Source organism: Mustela nivalis (assembly GCF_964662115.1).
Source record: "Mustela nivalis genome assembly, chromosome: 19".
Taxonomy (NCBI): Eukaryota; Metazoa; Chordata; class Mammalia; order Carnivora; family Mustelidae; genus Mustela; species Mustela nivalis.
In genome coordinates, this window is record NC_139038.1 from 35,365,134 (window position 1) to 35,384,860 (window position 19,727).

Sequence of the window (19,727 nt, forward strand, 5' to 3'; positions counted from 1 at the left end):
CAACAACAACAACAAAAGGAAAAAAGGGCAGCCCTGAGGCACCAGATCAGGTCAATTCCTGATTTAGAAATAAACCAGTTCTGGCTCTTGCGCCGGAAAGGGAGAGAGGGTGAAGCTTCGGGAAAGGGAGGAAGCTGACTCATTCCTGGTCCCAGACCTGTTCCCAAGGGGACCCGCAGCAGTTCTCTTCCCAAAGAGTGAGCAAACCCTAAGCAGGTTTCCGGGGACTGGGTGGCTGGCAGGGGGAATGGGGGTGGCCAAAGGCAGAGACCTGGCCAGCTGGCATCCGCCGTAGGGACCTACCCTCGGTAAGAACCGTCTCAGGAGCAGGGCCTGGGGTGCTGCCGGGCCTGTCAGCCTGCAGGGAGCCAGCATCCCTCGGGCCAGCCTGAGAGCGGGCGTCCTCCTCTCGGACGGGGGCAGGCGTCCAGCGGGGAATGTGAGAGGTGCCCTGCGAGATGAGCTCGTTCAGGTAATGCTCAATCACCTCCTTCCCCTGGAAGCCAGAGAGATCAGAGGCACATGAGCACCAGGGCAGGTGAGCCCGTCAGCCTGGGTGTTACCCCCACTGGCTGCAGTCCCGACCCTGACGCGTGGCTATCGAGCAGTTGCAATGTGGCCAGTCCGAATAGAGATGTGCCGCGAGTGTCAAATACAAACTGGAAATCCAAGAGTTAGTGTGGAACAAAAAAACATAAGAGAGTTCATTAATAAGTTTTCTCTGGATAATATGTTGGATAAAATATACTGTTAAAATGAATTTCATCTGTTTCATTACCCGTCTCCTCAGGGATGGGTCTGAGATCTTTACGCAGCAATCAACTGGGACAAAGCACCAGAGAAAGCCCTTCCTCTGTCCAGAGTTCACTGCACAAGCCCCAAACATCACGGAGCTTCAGGATAATGATTATGGTGCCTCCATTCCCGGCCGGGTGGTTTCCATTCATTATTTGTGTGTTACGGGCATTATTAGGATACCCATTCTATGGATGAGAAGACTGAGGCCAAGGAAGTTAAGGATCTATCTTGCCCGATGTTACTTGGGTTGTCGGGTGGCAGAGCTGGTTTTGAACCAGGATGGCTGGCTCTGAGGTCTCTGTACCTTCCTCCTTGTGATGACCCAGGAGCCTGCCTCTTACCCTCTTGACGTTGGCTGTGTACTGCTTCATAGCGATCTTCTCCAGGGCACTTTCGAAGCCAAAGAAGGACCGGATGTCAAGCGAGGCCGACTGCTCAAAGCAAGTCCACTCTTCATTCTCAGGATGGACCTGAAAGCCAGGCAGGGGTGATGATAAGGTCCCAGGGTGAGGATACCACGCCCCGCCCCCTTGGTGTTGTGGGCCCAGCCAGAGCATATAGCAGACAGCACCTGGGGGGGTAGAGCGCCTAGGGCAGGGGGAGGGGCAGCAGCCTCGCTCAGAGAACAATGCAAAGTGTTAAAGAACAAAGAGCCTTCTCATAAGGGGATGGGAGAAAGTGGGTCTGGTATGTGCATGCCTCTCCCTTAAAATCTGTTACAGAGGGGCACCTGGGTGGCTCAGTGGGTTAAAGCCTCTGCCTTCGGCTCAGGTCATGATCCCAGGGTCCTGGGATCAAGCCAGTATCGGGCTCTCCGCTCAGCAGGGAGCCTGCTTCCTCCTCTCTCTCTGCCTGCTTCTCTGGCTACTTGTGATCTCTGTCTGTTAAATAAATAAAATCTTAAAAAAAAATTTTTTTAAAAATCTGTTACAGAATGATATATTTAAATGAGTAATATATTTAATATTTAATTATATAAAGCAAGTTAAACATAATTAGTATATATTTTAGGTATGTATTTTAAAGTATGTGTTATATATATATGTATTATTTAAAGAATATATATATATATATATATATGCAAACTTTGTTGACACAGCGACTGCGCAGGCCCAGGCTTAGTACTTGTGAGACTTCCGTGGGCAGAAACATGAGCAGGGAGTCTGCTAAACATGCAGCTGTCTGGGCTGAATGGGTCCAGGGCAGGGCCTGGAAACCTGCATTTCCCAAGCAGCTGTGAGCCGAACTCACTCTGAGAAAGAACGTACTAAAAACGATTCATAAAAAACTGCCACCCACACTTTCCTACAGGTAAGCATCTGAACACCCTGGGCCCAGTTTCCAGGGGGCCCCAAGAGGATTTGAAAATGTGGAAGGAAAAAGCAATGGGCATTTACTGGATACCTCCTGTCTACAAGGCACCACGTCAAGCGCTGGGGACCAGTCTGATGAACAAGGCAGTGCCCTTCTACGGAGGAGGCTCCCCCCAAAACACCTCTAATGCACTATAGTTACGATGTTGGACTTATCACCATGAAAACCACCATTTGGAATCTAGCAGAGGCTAAGGGGGCTTTACCTACAAAATCTCATTTGTTCCTGCCAGCACCAGATAAGGCAGGTTTCCCTGGCAGAAACCTCAGGGGCAGCCTAGGGGGGCGGGGAAACCAACTTACCCAACATCACTCAGCAAGAAAGTGGCAGAGCTGGGCTGCATCCCAGCAAACGCCCCCAGACTCCTCCCTCCCTCCACCCTCTGGAGGTCCCTATCCCCAGACTTTACTCAACCACTCCAGGCTCTTCACATATGCTATTCCTGCCCCAGAACTCTGTTCCCAGCCCTCAGTTTCCTCCTCAGAGAGGCCCAAGGGACACTGGGACGTAAGAGAGTGCCTCTCCCCTTCCCTTCCCTCATCCTGCCTCCTGGATCCCTTCTTAGCACTTGTGACAACGTTGTAAGTATATGTTGACTTTTTCCCTTGTCTGTCTCCCATTGGAATGGGAGTTTTCGTGAGCCCAAAGGTCAAGCGGACTAGTCCACCACCAGGTGCCCTGGCGCATAGTAGGCACCCAGACAGTGTGTACTGAAGAATAATACGAACGACCCGTAATTATATTACAAGATAACACACCTACGGGGCTTGGTATGTGCCAGGTACTCTTCTAAGGGGTTTGGATAATTTATTTCCTTTAATCCTCAACACAATCCATGTGGTAGGTGCATTAACCCCACTTAAAAACAGATGGAGAAACAGTAAATGAGGGTGCATTTCTTGGAGGAAGGAAAGGAGAGAGAGAAGAGGAAGGGGGGTTGGCACCTGGGTGCCACGGTGGATTAAGCCTCTGCCTTGGCTGGGGTCAAGATCTTGCGGGGGGGGGGGGGGGGTGTCCTGGGCTCTCTGCTCAGTGGGGAGCCTGCTTCCCCCTCTCTCTCTGCCTGCCTCTCTGCCTGCTTGTGATCTCTCTCTCTCTGTCAACTAAATAAATAAAATCTTAAAAAAAAAAAAAAAAAAAAGAGGAAGGGGGAGGCAGGTTGCCAGGTTTCGCCAGCAAAATACAGGATGCCACATTTGAATTTCAGATAAACAATGAATAATATTTTGTTAAGTGTCCCAAGCAATACTTGCCACTACTTAAACAAACAACCAAGCATCAGCTGTGCATCTGAATTGCAGACGGGAGCCTGGCGTCTTGTAAAGGACAGGCCCCTGGGCAGAGGAGGGGGTGTGCTGAGCTGGTGCAAGGGGGAGGGGCGGGACACAGGCTCACTGTGTAACTGCAGTTCTCATTGACCACGACGCGGCTGGCGAAGGTCTCGTTGTGGGCTTCGATGAGGAGCGTCCTCTCCCTCCAGTTCAACACGTTTCTCTGCACGAAGACCACGTGCTCAACGCCGGCAATCTGCAAGGAGATTCGTGGAGACCTGGCCTCGCCCCACCAGCTGGCCCTCCACCCCCAGACCCTCAGACCCCCGGCGCCTACCCACCAGCCCTAGTTCCCAGCCCTTCAGTCAGCCCCTAGGCCTTGGTCCTTCCTAGGTCCTTGAGGTCCTACCTCAACCCAGACCCTACTGCCCCAGGACTCCCTGTACTGGCACCTACACTCCCACAAACTCCGTCCACCACCTGAACCCGCCCCCAGGTCCCCCATCCCAGAACTCTCCTCTGCGCCCCTCCCCCAGCCCCTGGGACCCTTCCTGCCCCGCTCACCTTCCGCAGCAGCCGTGGGGCCTCCACGCGCAGCCGGCAGCTCCGCTCCACCACGTGGATCGCCCCATCGGAGCTGCGGGACTCGCGCAGGACCTCGCTGCCCAGGAAGACGGGGATCTGCGGGCAGGTGGGGAAGCGCTTCTCATAGGCCTGGAGGCAGAGCGGGAGTGAGCGCCAAGGGGGCTGGTGGCCCCAGAGGGGCCCACAGCGCGGCTGCTGAGGCCTGGAGCTGGACCCTCCTCCCTCCTGCTGGGCTGTTGTCTCATTTACTAGAGCAGAAACGCGGGGCGCCTGGGGGCTTCCGTCCTTAAGCAGCGTCTGCCTTTCCTTTCAGCTCTGGTCAAGATCCCAGAGTCCTGGGATAGGCCCCATATGGGGCTCGCTGCTCAGTGGGAAGCCTGCTTCTCCCTCTCCGACTCCCCCTGCTTGTGTGCTCTCTCGCTGTCTCTCTCTCTGTCGCATAAATAAAATCTTAAAAAAAAAAAAAAAAGATAACACGGGCGCCTGGGTGGCTCAAGTGTGTTAAAGCCTCTGCCTTCGGCTCAGGTCATGATCCCAGGGTCCTCGGATCGAGCCACATCCGGCTCTCTGCTCTGCAGGGAGCCTGCTTCCCTCTCTCTCTCTCTCTCTGCCTGCCTCTCTGCCTACTTGTGATCTCTGTCTGTCAAATAGATAAATAAAATCTTAAAAAAAAAAAAAAAAAAAAAAAAAAAACTCTGCTTACCTGGCAGATGAGCTTATTAAAAAAAAAAAAAAAAAAGATAAAAATTTTAAAAAATGGGAGAGGAGGGTGGGGCTATGGACATTGGGGAGGGTATGTGCTATGGTGAGTGCTGTGAAGTGTGTAAACCTGGCGATTCACAGACCTGTACCCCTGGGGATAAAAATATATATATGTTTATAAAATTTTTTTAAAAATTTGGAAGATAAAAAAAATTAAAAAACAAAACAAAATAAGAGCATAAACTTGAATTCCTGGCCTAAGAGCAGTGACCACTGCTGTCTGACCAACAAAACATCATTTTAATACCTGTTTCACAGACTAACACCCAAGTGCACAAACAATGATTTAACAAACCATCCTTGGCTCTGCATTTAAGATTTCATCCTCAGAAGGAAGCGTGGGTTGCCTGGGGCATTTTAAAAGAAGGCATCTTTCAGGGAAAAAAAAAAAAAAAAAAAAACTCTTGATAGAATCCAACACCTCTTCACAACAAAAGCACTGAAACAAACGAAAACTAGAAGGGGAAGTCCCCAACCTGATAAATCATACTATTTGCTAAAAGACGGAATACTTTCCCCTCTGAGATGAGGAGCAAGCCAAGGATGTCCCCTCTGGCAAAGTCTGCTGGACATTGTCCTGGAGGTTTCAGCCCTGGCAGTTAGGGAAGTAAAAGAAATAAAAGGCATCCAGACTGGAGGATGGGAGTCTGTGCCCAGTTCCGGAAATGCCAGGGCAAGAGCCACTGTGGGGTAAGCCCGCATCCATGGCTGACTGTATCCAAGTGGGGTCGGCTCCAAGCGCCTGTCACAGCCCACGTGCCAGGCAATCGGGATCAAAGCAGCTCCAAAAATAGTGCCGGCATCTGAGGACAGCACCTCCTCCCCCATCCCTCAGGGCTCCTCCCAGCTCCGAAGGGCAGAGCGGGGGAGGGGCAAGAAGAAATGGAACGGCGCCCGGTGCCCTTGATGTCACCCCAGGCCCCACAAGGCCAGCCCAGTGTGTCTTCCTGCCATATGTTGAGCCTGGTTGCCTTGTACAGACAGAGCAGACACGGCAGGGTTGGAATAAGGAGCCCTTGTTCCCCAGCGGAGAGAGCACCTCGAGCTGGTATTTGCCCACTGAGGACGGAACTGGACCGCAGAGTGGGTGGATCCCGTGATGGTGGCCAGCCAAGGGGGTGTGAGGCCCAGCTCCACCTCCTCCCAACAGAGGCAAGTGCTTTCCTCCTCTAAGCCTCATTCACCATCCAGAAAGTGGGTACATACCAAGTTTGCCTCCCAGAGTGTGAAACCAAGTTGGCTACTTAATGCAGAGCCTGGCTCATTTAACGCAACCAGAATTTTCATTCTCCAGGCAACAAGGCTCAAATGACAACAGAACACGGGTTTGCAAGAACTGCAGACAGTTCCCTAGCAGCCTTATCTGAGTAATCCCCTTCTCACTAAAGGCTGGAGGGAGCCAGAGGGGCCGGCTTGGGCTCACCTCCATGATAGGAGGAGGGATGCTGACATTTTCTGAAAGCAGACGGAGAGAAAGGGGTGCATGTTTCAGAATCAACAGGCTCAGTTCATGTCTCGGCTACTTTCTCAATGAGTGGCCTTGTGAGTCTCTGTTTCCTCATCTGTGAAATGGGATGGCGTCCCCATTTGACAAATGAAAGAATTGAAATGCAGAGAGGCTAAGTAACTTACCCAAGGTCACACAGTGAAAACTGGTAAACCTGGATTTGAATCCCAGCGTGGCACAGTCCCCATTCCCTCAGGAAGGCTTTGTTCTTCTGGGCAGCTGGGAAACAGCCAGGCGTTAAACCCAGGGCTGAGCAGTGACGATTTCCCCCTTCTCTACCCTCAGTCCATCAGGTCCTTCTCGCCCATGGCCGCACTGCCCCCGAGTTTCTGCACTCCCTCAAATTATTCTACAGTCTCTCCTGCTCCCCAGATGAAATGACATACTCAGAGCAGGCCTAGATGCCCAGAACATGTCCCACACTCCACACTGCAGCCCACCAGGCCCCCAGGCAATCTCTGCCGCCAGCCACCTTCACTCTGCTCCAGCCACGCCAGGCTTGCTGTTTCTAGAACACATTTTTATGGGTTTAGTTGTGTGCCAATCCCCGTCTCCCCCAACACCAACAGAATTCATGTGTCCTATCTAGTTTCTCTGAATGTGACCTTATCTGGAAATAGATCCTTGTAAATGAAATTAGTCAAGAAGAGGTCATACTGGGGCACCTGGGTGGCCTCTGCCTTCGGCTCAGGTCATGATCCCAGGGTCCTGGGATCGAGCCCCGCATCTCTGCTCAGCAGGGAGCCTGCTTCCTCCTCTCTCTCCCTACTTGTGATCTCTGTCAAATAAATAAATAAAATCTTTAAAAAAAAAAAAGAAGAGTTCATACTTGTGGAGGGTGAGGCTGGGAAGACCCCTAATTCAATACAGCTGTTGTGTCCTTATATAAAGGGGAAATTTGGTCACAGTCATACAGGAAAAACACTATGTGACGATGAAGGCACAGGTCTGGGTGATTCCTCTACAAGGCAAGGAATGCCAAAGATCACCAGCAACACCAGAAGCTAGTAGAAAGGCATGGAATAAATTCTCCCTCAAGCCCTCAGAAGGGACTGATCCTGCCAAAACCTTGATTTCATCCTTCTAGGCTTGACACAGTGAGGTACAAATTTCTGTTTAAGCCACCCAATTTGCTGTACTTTTAAATGTCAGCCCCAGGACACTAATGCACGTACCATCTGTTCCCACCACAGGACTTTTGCACGAGCTGTTCTCTTTCCTTGGGTCACTAACCGGTTTACTTGACAGTGAAGGAGGAAAGAGGCCTGAGTAACTGGGTCTTCCAGAGGGTTAACAGACTTGGGTCAGGGGCTAAGGAGATGCTCTGGCTTCAGGAATTCATCTGTGCTGGTCCCTCTCCTGGGACATCTTCCCCTACCTTCTCCCCTACAAGGCTGCCTCTTCCCTATTCTGTCCTTTTAGCCTATTCCTTTCCTTGATACCATTTATCACACCCTTTAGCCATATCCTAGCCTGCACATGGTGTGCCAGAGGCCTGGGCTACGCGCTTTTCCACAGCCCTAACCTCATGCATGTCTGTCTCAGTTCTTGGCACACAGTAGGACTAGTAAATGTCCACAAGCAAAGAAAAAATAATTTAAACTTGTCGATGACCCAAAAAGCCCCAAGAAAGGTGTCCCAGGAGGGCAACAACGGACCATGGAGCCTGAGAATCCAACCGGGGCTGACTTCCTGTTGTAATAAACCCCTAGTTAGAAGAGCTCCATCTGGAGCCGCCAGATAAGGGTGGAGGGTGGAGGGTGGAGGGTGGAGGGTGAAGGACTGCTCAGCAGCAGAGGCTGCTTGAGCCCAGCTTTCCCTGACCCTAAAAGGGAAGGTGCTACCTTTCTCAAGTAGCAATGATGGGGCAAAGCCAGGCATTAGGGCGGGGAGCAGTCAAAGCTAGGTCCCAGGGGTGCCTGGGTGGTTCAGTGGGTTAAGCTGCTCTGTTCGGCTCAGGTCATGATCCCAGGGTCCTGGGATGGAGCCCCGCATCGGGCTCTCTGCTCAGCAGGGAGCCTGCTTCCTCCTCTCTCTCTGCCTGCCTCTCTGCCTGCTTGTCATCTCTCTCTGTCAAATAAATAAATAAATAATCTTAAAAAAAAAAAAAAAAAAAAGCTAGGTCCCAGCTGGAAGGCAGGGGTCCCTCCCAGCGCTGTACCTCCTGTTGGAGACTCCCCAAGTTGTGAGGCCCAGGATCAGGCACTGTTGCTACTGACATTTATGGGATGCCAACTGCATTGTTTCTTTGGACAGTGCTCCAAGAGGGAAACTAGTATTTCCCCATTTTACAGATAAGCAAGTTGAGGCTCTGGAAGGCGTCACACAGTCAGTAAGTTGTGGGGCTGGAGCACAGGCCCTTCTGACCCAGACCCCAGCCCTGAACCACCCTGCCCCATCTGTCAGAGGACTTTGACTGTATCCTAAGCGTCAAGAGTTTGGAAATGCTGAGTCCTGCTGGCCTAAAACCTGTGAGTCAGGGGCACCTTTGCCTTTGGCAAATCGCAGGGTCTTACAGGACAGAGCAGTCCACAGGATCCTCCCCATGGGCTCCTGTCCCCACAAATCACGCCTGAGCTTCCCTGTGCTGAACAAGCTCATGGTCTGCTCTCCCCCCACCCCCACCCCCCCAAGGAACACAAGGTAGCAGAAGGATTCGGTTACAGCCCTTCTGCCAGGTGGCTAGAGAGGGACACCCAAGCCTCCTCACTCAGAAAGGAAGCTGGTCCAAGGCCCAGATCCCGCCCATGCAGGGCTGCAGCTGGGGTAGGCAGAGACCAGTGGAAACTTCCGTTGACTGCCTCCCATGGGCCTCCATCCTGTAAAAACCCACAGTGACACACTTAGCATGTGGAGATGGGCAGCTGGACTCCTAGCCAGACCGGCCTACCCTCAGCTGCGTAACCTTGAGCACAGGCATGTCCCCTTGTCTCCCTTCATCTGTAAAGTGGAGTGATTCACTCCCACTGAGCACCTGGTTGTACCCTTTCCCTTCATCTGTGCGTCACAGCTGCTGACAAGAAGTCATCGGCCCCTGGCAGTGAGTTTTTCCCCCTCCCACCAAATCTCTGGAGCTTGTCAAAATGGCACACTGGCCCAACATCCAGTGGGCATTTCCATGGTGAATGAGTGAGTGACAGCATTCCATACCCATTAAGGGCACGGACTCTGGGGCTTGGGTCCAAATCTCTGCTCTGCTTCTTACCAGCTGTGTGGCCTTGAACGAGGCATGGAACTCTCCGTTCCTCAGTGTACTCATTGTTAAAAGGAGAATAAGGAAAGTGGCTACCTTGCTGAGTTGTGGGATGTGTGGGGGGGTGGAATCAAGGAGTCCGTTTTTGTAAAGTGCTGAGAACAGTGCCTGGCACATGGTTCGTGCTACATAAGCATTTGTTAAATAAATTTAAATTTTAAAAAAGAGTGAGATTCTATAAAGTACAGAAAAGCTATTTCTGCTAATCACTTGACAGCTGCCGCCTCCTCCCCCCCCCCATCCCTCCTTCCTTCCTGCCCTTCCTCATGCAAATTCAAAAAAAGCTGGAAGCTTCTTACCCCAAACCTTCCACCAAGAGCGTGGAAAGAAGATCCAAACTGCACTGACGTACTCTGGCCCAGTACTTTGCCTTCCCTTTCCATTCTGCAGGCTGGATTCAGGGCACTGAGCACTGTGTGACGGCACACAAGGCACACGCCTCCCGTCACGCTCCTCAGGAGCCTTCCTCAATGACCCCCCCACCTGCCTCCTGCAAGCCTGGGAGGCCCCAGGACTGACGAGGATCAATCCTCTCAGCTCCCCCAACGTTTTGTAAAACCAAGATAGAATTCTCATACCATAAAATGCACCCTTTTAAAAAAGATTTTATTTATTTATGTGAGTGAGAGAGCGAGAGGGCACAAGCAGGGGGAGCAGCAGAGGGAGAAGCAGGCTTCCCTGCTAAACAGGGAGCCTGATGCCGGACTCAATCCCAGGGTCGTGGAATCATAATCTAAGCCAAAGGCACATGCCTAACCGATTGAGCCACCCAGGTGCCCCTAAAATGCACCGTTTTAAAGTGTTCAGTTCAGTGGGTTTTAGCACAACGTTGTGCATCCATCAACACCACCTAATTCCAGAACATGTCAACACCTTGAAAAGAAATTCCCTACCCATTACAGTCAACCCCTAGCACCCACACCCCAGCCCTAGGCAACCACTAACCCACTGTCCATCTCTGCATATTTGCCTTTTCTGGACATTCCTTGGGAGTGGAATAGTCATAGTATGTGGCCTTTTGCGTCTGGTTTCTTTCGGTATCATGTTTTCAAGGTTCATCCACATTGTGGCAGGTATCAGTGCCTCATTCCTTTTCATGGTTGAAGCATCTTCTACCGTTTAGACCCCCCCACCCCAACTTTGGACAAGTTGCATAGCTAGAGCTTGAGGGATGAGACATCAGTCAGTGATGACTGGTGACGGCAGCAGTGTCACCCCAGCTGATGAAGGGTAGCAGGCCTGGTAGAACCAGGCCAACACACCACTGGAGCCTCTTGACTGCTGTATACAATCTATAAGAACAGGTATGCCCAGAGGGTCCTGTAGCTGGACAACCTGATGCTATTTTGGTCAAAGCCAGCTCGGAAGACACAAAAGATGGGGACAAAGGGGCAGAAGGATCCCGCAGCCAGGGCACCGGGACATGGCGAAGGGGCAAGGCTTGGGTGTGGGGGGGTTGGGCAGAAGCAAAGCACGGGGTTTAGACGCTACCTCTGCCATTTGTCAGCGGGGTGACCTTGACTTAACCTCTCTGAGACACAGTTCCCTCAAGGAAAAAAAAAAAAGAGAGAGAGACACACAGAGAGAGAGAAGATAACGAGAATGATAGTGACACCTCCTTCATAAGGACTAGGGTAAAGATTAAAGGCAGATAATACGGTTAAGGTCCCCAGCACAGTGCCAGACACGACGTTGTAGACTTTTTTAAATGGACGACAGGAAACCGACAGGGACTTGAACAGATATTTGTACAGAATCAGGCACAGTAACCAAACGGTAGAAACATCCCAAGTGTCCTCGGACAGATGCATGGATAAACGAAAGGTGGCCCGTCCGTATAGTGGAATATGACTCAGCCGTATAAAGGAAGGCAGCACGGACTCCTGCTAGAACACAGCTGAGCCTCAAAAACGTCACCCTCAGTAAAAGAACCCCGATGCGAAAGGACACATGCTCCACGGTTCCGCTTGTATGAGGTCCCTGGAATAGTCAGATTCGTTGGCAGAGAGTAGAAGGGTGGACGCCAGGGGCTGGGAGGGGCAGGAGGGATGGGGAGCTGGTGTTTCATGGGGGCAGAATGTCAGTTTGGGAAGACGAAAGAGTTCTGGGGATGGATGGTGGTAACGGCTGCCCCGCACTGAGAATGTGCTTCATGCTGAATGGAACTGTACTCCTAAAAATGGTTAAAATGGGAAGTTTCACATTATGTATATTTTACCATAATTTTTTTGGGGGGGGTGGCGGGGAGTAAGCCATCTCCTGGGCGGTTTATAGCCCTGCCGGGAATGTTGACTGTTATTTGGAGTAGAATACCATGTCTGTGTGTTTGTTTTCAGTCAACATCTCTGTCTCTATGTCTGTTTCCTTCACCACTGGATTCCCCAGTGCCCTGGTACAACACCTGGGGTGCTCCAGACGCCCGGCCAATATTTGCTGCAGGAAGAAAGGAAGGAAGGAAGGAAGGAAAGGAGGCTGGGAGGGAAGGAGGAGCAGGTGTTGGGGAAAGAAGGCAGGAAGTTGGAACCGTTGACATAGATCTACCTGAAGGACAGGTAGAGCAGTAGAGGACCCCCATCTCCCCATGGGCGGGCTCTGTCTGCACCTGCCAGGGCACTGTGGCAGGCCCAGTGGGTAAACTGCGCCCATGTGTGGCTGTTTACCCTCCGCCTGCACGGAGCTGAATCCTTGCAGGTGCCCACCACACAGGTGAATAAATGCCTGAGTAGTTCCCGTCTGTGGTCATGAAAGCCATGCAACTGCCACTCTTGGCCAGTGAATCAGTCCCAAGGACCACTTCTGCCTGCTTTTCAGTTTCCTGGGGTGGAGGCTGGAGCATGGGGGGCTGTTAGTGGAGCATAGGTATTTCTTGTTCCTCTTCTATCCCTTCTTTGCACTGAATAGGATTTGGATGTCCCTCTGCCCCGGCCACCAGGACTGTGTCTCTGCCTCGGGAGGTCACACCATCAGAATGCCTGGCCTCCCCAGCACTGGGCGGGGGAGGTGGGGGGCGGGAGGGACACACACAGCCGGGCCACCCCACCCAGCAACTGCACAAAAAATCTGCTGTGGATTCTCACCCACGCACACATGGGGAGCAGGGTAGAGGAAACTTTCCTCCTCTGAATACACTCTGTGCCCACAAACTTCCAGGATCAGCTGGTGCCCTTGATAGTTCAGGGAAGGGACTGAGAGGCAGAGAGGCCGGCCCAGAGCTTCTTGACATTTAGCGCGGTATGTCAGGATCTCGATGGGAGGGAAACACTATTTTAGATTTTTCAAGTGTGTCAGGAATGTGCCCAGCCTCTGTCACCTCTGCTTGGTTCTCCTGGCCTCTGGGATGGAAAACCCCCTCCAATCCACTTAAACCCTAAATCTGATCATGTCACTCATGCTTAAAGCCTTCCAAAGCTCCCAAGGTCCTTGAACAGACGAACTGACCCTAGCAATCACTTTCTAACTCACACTGGGACCCAAAGGAGCCACGTTTATTTCTTCAGAGAGAAGGTCTCCTTCTCTGCACACCGTGGACCCTCCTGCCCTTGGTTAAGGCTCAGCCTGAAGGACCTAAAAGACCTTTAGTTGGTGATTAATAGGCCCTTCCCCATGTTCCTATAACACCCGATGTATTCCCTATTAGGAATCATTCTACATAGCATTTGCCTGGTTCCTCTCTCTCTCCCTTTCTCTTTCAGAAACACACACACACACACACACACAGACCCCACTGCAAGCTCCATGAGGGCAGGATGCGATGGTGTCAGAGAACCAGAACAAGACAGACAAAGTCCCCATCTTCCTGAAGCTTACTTTAATGAGAAAGGCCCCTGTGAACAAGCAAGGAAGCAAATGAACAGAATCATGATGCGTTTCATAACGTGCTAGGAATCTGCTCTGTTGTAGCCCTTACACCTAGCATGCTGCCAGCACACAGTGAAACGCAATAAATATTTGTAGGATGCACACACGAGCATGTGAGTGAATTAATATCTGCATAAACTAATGAGTGAGGATCTAAAATTTGCTTCTGAAATCGTGAGATCACTCTGCTGGGCACTGGATCGCTTCTGTTCTCCCAGCCCAAATCAGAACGCGTCAGGTGCCTGTAAGCAATCCAGGACGGAACATGTCGCTTTCCTTAATCTGTTAGCAACAGGATGAGATGATGGGCTCCAGGGAACTAATTTAAACTCATTTAAATAAGGCCCCTGCTGCTTTATTAAAACTAGGTCCATAACAACGGGTCCAACTGTAACTGCCCTGGCCTGAGCTGCCAGGATTTACCTCTAGATGCTGCTCCTGATTAATAACCCATTTGCCAAATTACAATCTGTTTATCAAGACAAAAGGCCAGGTTTTTAAATATTTTAACACTTCATTGCTGATGAGAGAGCTCTCACCTCCGTAACCCTTCCTCTGTGTGAAAAGCCTATTGCTAAGAAAATTCTACTCCAAGCCATCTTCCTTCTTTAGATTTGCAGAATCTGAGATGAGCTGAAGTCACGAGGCCTTGGAGCCCTACTGGGATCCTGGGGCAGTGCCCAGACAAGAGGCGGCGGGTTATCCCTGGAGCTGCTGTGGCCGCTGGCACACAGGTGTTTACGAACATCAGCGCGAGCATCTGGAATGTGTGGCTGTGAGCACAGGCTTCGTCTTGGACCTCAGGCCTCTAGATTTCTGTTGTTCTAAGCCACCCATGAAAGTTCCTGTCTCTGAGCAGGCCTCAAGAGCTGGGCACAGAGAGGGTTTGGCAGGTAACCACTGCCAGGCAGGCTGTCAGCAGATCTGTGTGTTCCTGGTGTGTTCCCCTTTGTGGGGTCCTGATATAGTACAGGCATTGGGGGACGAAATCTTGGTGGTAATGTTCCTTGCCAGACCACTCACTGGGCTCAGATGATACCCCAGTGAGTTGAGATGATCCTCAGCTCTGAGAAATGGCCAAATTCATGATTGAGAATACATATTTGGGGGGCATATGAGTGGCTCAGTCGTTAAGCATCTGCCTTCACCTCAGGTCATCTCAGGGTCCTGGGATGAGCCCCACATTGGGCTCTCTGCTCAGCAGGGAGCCTGCTTCCCGCTCCACGCCCCACCCACCACCCCTGCCTCTCTGCCTACTTGGGATCTCTGTCTGTCAAATAAATGAATAAAATCTTAAAAAAAAAAAAAAAACTAAATAATATTTCAGCAGCATGAACAATATGCCTGGCCGTGTCTGGGCACCCCGGTCCCTTCATTTAAGCCTCACTTTCACTCTCGATGGAGCAGAAGGCTTTATTATCCTCCATTTTCTAGCTGAGAAACTGGATCAGGGACCCAGCTGATAGATCGGGCTTTTCACCACCATTCATCTGGGAGGAGAGCCTGGATAACCCGGAATCCATTCACAACAGGCTGTATGCTGACCAGAGAGAGGCCTTTGATGCTCAAGGGACCACCATCTGAAGTCCGAAACATGGCCTTTGTGTTCTATGCACAAAGATCCCCCCCACCTTCTGGGACCCCACAAACAAAGGAAACAAAGACCCTCTCCAACCTTGGATTCACAGCTACCTCCATCGTCTTAATGATTTCCCTCTGTTTACCAAGATAATACGAGCTCATTCATTGTTTTGAACCAAATAACACAGAACAGGGTCAGGAAAGATGAAAGTAAAAGTTCTTGGAAACCTACCCTTCAAAAACAATTCACATCAAGGAATTTGGCCTAAGGAGAGAGACACCGATTCTCTGGATTCAATTTTTGAAATTTAAAGAGGAAAAAAAATGCTTTCTTGTCATTTTTTAAGCTCTGTCTAGAACGGTTGGCTCAGTGCTATTTCATAACCAATTCCTTGAGCCCAGTTTTAGTCATTTGTGTTTGTTGCCAGTGGACTTCTGAAGCAAGGAATGCTTCAGTTCTCAAGTCAGTTTTGTTAAACAGGAAAACCAAAGGCCAGCTCATCTGGTCACTCGGATACACTGAAAAGAGCTGAGTCCATCTGACTCTTCCCTGGCATCTGACCCAAACTGAGGGCAAGTGTTTAGCTGAGAAACAAAGACGCACATTAAGTGCAGAAAAACCCTTTTGTGCCCACACAGCATGCAAGTTATGTTGAGTTATGCAGCTATTTTGGGGACAATGATGTTTTGTAAACATTCGGCAAAGTGGCTTTGCAGAGGTTTGGGGCCCTTTCACCAACTAGGATTGTCTGGAAGATGAGGAAACATGGGCAAGTAGAGAAAGACAAATAAATTAGTGCAGATACAGATAATAAGTCTCTGAAAACCTTTTTTCCTACTGTCCCCACAAGCCTCTGTGCACGAACACCCAGAAACTAACAGCTAGGGGAGTAAAGGGAGTCCTGCCTTGTTTATGAAACAGGAAGCTTACAAAATATGCTTAACCTACTCCAGTAAAATCAAAGCAAATACTGTACTAGTTTTATTAATACATACTTACGTGAGACTTTAGCCAGCACATTTTATTTTAAAGTGCAATAATTGTAAATATTTTGAGAATCCTAAATATGCTGAATTAAATTTAGATTTTTTAAGCTCTGGCAATAATAAAACAGTATTAGTTTTCCATGTGGCAGTTATTTTCTCAGTTTCATGGTAGAGCACCACAGGTCCCTGGACTGTTCCAGAAGGGTGGGGACAGTGGCTCTCTTATTTTAATGAATGAGTGAATGAGTCCTAGGGTCTTACAATATGTGAGCTGCCTGGAGCCTTAGACGGAGGACAAGTACTTATTATATTCAGCTGCCAACTACTGTCTGTTTGGTATGGACCGAGCTCCATGTGGGGCACCTGCCTCCCAACCCCCACTTCCCCTATGTTATAATATATAACATACATATTTATAACCTATATATTATAAAACTTTGAATCCTCATGACAATCCTGTGAACTGCATATAATCATCCTCATTTCACAAACGAAGAAACCAAGGCTCAGAGAAATTCAGTGCCTTTTCAACAGCACCGAGCCAGAGCACAGCAGACCTGTAGCAAGGACCCAGTGCTGCTGACTCTTCATCATCCCCTAGTGTCCCACCCTCATCACCAAGGAGGGAAAGTCACACAGCCACACGCAGCAGCAACCGTAACAGTAACAGCACTTGGTCTGTGCCAGACCTTGCATCGGGAGCTTTACATATATCGACTAATTTAATCCACGACACAAAGCCAGGATTTGGAAACCACATACTCCTCATCTAGAGATGGGGAATGGAGGCTCAGAGAGGTTAAGTAACTTGCCTAAGGTCACCCAGCTGGTCAACACCAGCCCTGCCCCAGCCTCTTGCACTGGAATCCTTTGCACATAACAGCACAACCTGTATGAATGACTCCAGATGCTCTAAAATCCATTATGTGATTATAAACACATATAGAGGTAGATCAGGCAGGACACACGCTCACAGAGGTACCAATTGATATGAAAGTCCTTGAATCAAAGGTTGAAGTTAAGGCAGCCAGGCTGGGATGCAGAGGACACAGGTGGATGCCAGTATATCTTGCACTTTCAATACAATCATTTATAACACCGTGTGGTGCACTAGCTGGGACACCCACGTTTAGTGAGTGCCAACTGTGTGCCAGGCACTGGGCCAGAGACATCACACATTCCTCATTCATTCCTGACACAATCCCATAGCATTGCCCCCTTTTCCCCAAGGAGTGGGATTTCTGAGAGGCAGAGGGAGGGTCCCAAGGAGGAAAGCTACATTGGCCTGTTTACAGCACCTGCACCAGCCAAGAGTTTGGGAGCCAATGCCAGTCCCTCAACTGACTGGCAGCCTGATTTACATAGATTCGGTCTGAAGCCACCCTGAAAATGACGGTCCTTGCTACACACTCGCACCCTCTCAGCTTCCTTGAGGGAAAGGAAAAGAGGTGTGCTAGCAGAAGGAGGACTCTGGTGGGGGTGTTGTGGTAAAAGTCATGGCTCTGGAGTACCCCCTGCTTGGATCTGAGCCCTGGCTCTACTTCTTCTCAGCCACAGAAGTTGAGGCTCCCTTCGCCAGTCCAAACCTTCAGTTTAGTGAAGGTAAAATGGAAATAATGAGATTATGTAAAGCCTTGGCTCTGTAAACCCTCAGTGAATGGCTGCTACCATTGTCATCATTCGTATATTTACTATTATTATTATCATTAGCATTACACAAAATGACAGCAGTGGCTGGTGCCACAATATCCTTGTTTTCCATCAGAGGACCTTGAGATGAGAGAATAGGTCTGCTTCATTGAGGAGAAAAAGGAAGATCTTGTGATTTGGTCTTGTGATTCCAGAGGCTGTGGTGAAGGCTGGGATGGCCGAATAGAGGGGTCACTAGTGAGAATCTCGACCCACAAGGGCAGAGGAGCAGCTCAATAATTCCTTCTCATTTGGGGGCTTGAGGGGCTGCCTCTCATTCCTGCATAACTGACCTCCTGTGTCCCTCTAACCATCACACAAGGGGCTGGAGAATCAAGGGTCACTCACCGCCATGACCAGCTCAAACGGGTACTTGTAGATGCGGACAGGAGACTGGTACTTCTGCACCATGTTCCCGCAGGAGCGCCAACAGAAGCCACCCAGGTAGGAGTGAGCACAGAGCCTGGGTGACAGGTGACTGGTAAGGTAGCAGCTCCCTCCACCTAAAGCAAGAACCCCGCCCACCGCTTCCCCAAGAAAGGGGCAAGCCCAGCCCCCTCAGGACCTCCCCACACATTTCTCCAGCCCTCAAAGTGAGGGGGCTGATGTGATCACCAGATTACCCTGATCCAGGCCCCAGACCCCTGTCCTGTCCATTACCTACTGCTCCAGGTCACACTCATCCCTCGAAGACCAATCAGTACCCAAACTTTCCTCCACCCCCACCCCTTCGCACTGAGGCCCTCAGCAGCACCCCTCACCGCCACACACATGGAAACACACGTTTGCAACTCTTACATTCCCACAATTCATCACCCACCCACGCACCCCACAGCTCGCCACAGACGTCCTGACCCTATAGATCCCCAAGTATCATTGGATATGCCCTCCCATTTTCCTCCAAGATACCCTGACATACACACAGTCTTCACTAAATTTCACATGCACCGTCTCTGTCTCACACGCACGGGCACACACATGCACGACCCACCTCCCACACAGGACTGCTCTTGCACACACACGCAACTTCACACGCACACTCAGCTCCCTGGACGTCACACCTACCGACTACTCCACGCATGCACACAATTCCCCTGGTGCATAGAAACGTCCACACACTCTCACATACACCGGTATGCACATGCACGCACACACGTATGCACTCGCGGGCCCCCACAGCCCCGCTCACCCTCGCTCTCGGAGTCTCCGGGGACGTAGCCCAGGAGGCAGTAAGGAGCTGAGTCCGCCGGGGCTCCCAGCAGAAGCCTGGCCCGGAGCGCAGCGTCTGGGGCGAGGCCCGACCGCGACCGCCCAGCCTGGGGCGTCCTGCCTTGCGCTTCCTGGGACCAGGCCAGCCAGGGAGGGGCCTGTACGCGGGAGCGAGACCTGCCTGGAGGGAGTGCTCCAGGACCTGGGACAGCGGAGAATCCGGCCTGGCCCCGCCCCGGCCTGGCCCCACCCCCTAGTCACGCCCCAGTCTTAGCCCCGCCCTTCCCTTATTTATCCTCTGTTTGACTACGCCTCAGCCCGGCCCTTTCTCCAGGTTGGCCACACCTCCAACAGGCCCCACCCCTATACTGGTCCCTCCCCTAAGACTCCCAGCCTCGAAAACGGCCCAGCCCCGGGAAGACCTCGCCCAAGGCTCCACCCCCAGTCTGGCTCTGCCCCCGCGCGGACCTTTGCCCCGCCCAGCCCCTCCCCTCTCCGCTAAGGTTTACTTTCCTGCCCTGATTACCAGGGTCGCCTAGTCTCTGAGCCCCGCCCCTCCCATGGGCTACTACTTGAGCTCTCAGCCCCAAGCCCCGCCCAAGCATCGTTCATCACTCCGCGTAGGTTTACAGAGCACCTATTAACGTCAAAGTCCTTCCAGGTGCTAGAGAGTTATTAAGTGAACAAAAAACAAAGATCCGGAGCGCCTGGGTGGCTCAGTGGGTTGGACCTCTACCTTCAGCTCAGGTCATGATCCCAGCATCCTAGAATCGAGCCCCGCATCCGGCTCTCTGCTCAGCAGGGAGCCTGCTTCCTCCTCTCTCTCTCTCTCTCTGCCTGCCTCTCTGCCTAG

The 19,727-nt window shown here is 51.1% G+C and overlaps 1 protein-coding gene across 2 annotated transcripts in view; it reads right to left on the reverse strand.

Moving 5' to 3' along the window:
- Positions 1 to 19,104, reverse strand: part of SEC14L5 (SEC14 like lipid binding 5) — a 41,338-nt gene extending 22,234 nt beyond the window's left edge. The window contains exons 1-6 of one of the 2 annotated variants that reach the window (XM_082713083.1): positions 18,855 to 19,104; positions 18,014 to 18,128; positions 4,008 to 4,157; positions 3,568 to 3,699; positions 1,140 to 1,268; positions 304 to 496 (exon numbers count right to left, since the gene is read on the reverse strand). In XM_082713083.1, the coding sequence (XP_082569209.1) occupies positions 304 to 496; positions 1,140 to 1,268; positions 3,568 to 3,699; positions 4,008 to 4,157; positions 18,014 to 18,076 (667 nt within the window). In that variant the 5' untranslated portion in view covers positions 18,077 to 18,128; positions 18,855 to 19,104. Of the gene's footprint in view, positions 1 to 303; positions 497 to 1,139; positions 1,269 to 3,567; positions 3,700 to 4,007; positions 4,158 to 5,996; positions 6,093 to 18,013; positions 18,129 to 18,854 lie in introns of those variants that run through there. The other variant, XM_082713082.1, reaches the window with a different exon arrangement.
- Positions 19,105 to 19,727: the final 623 nt, after the last annotated feature.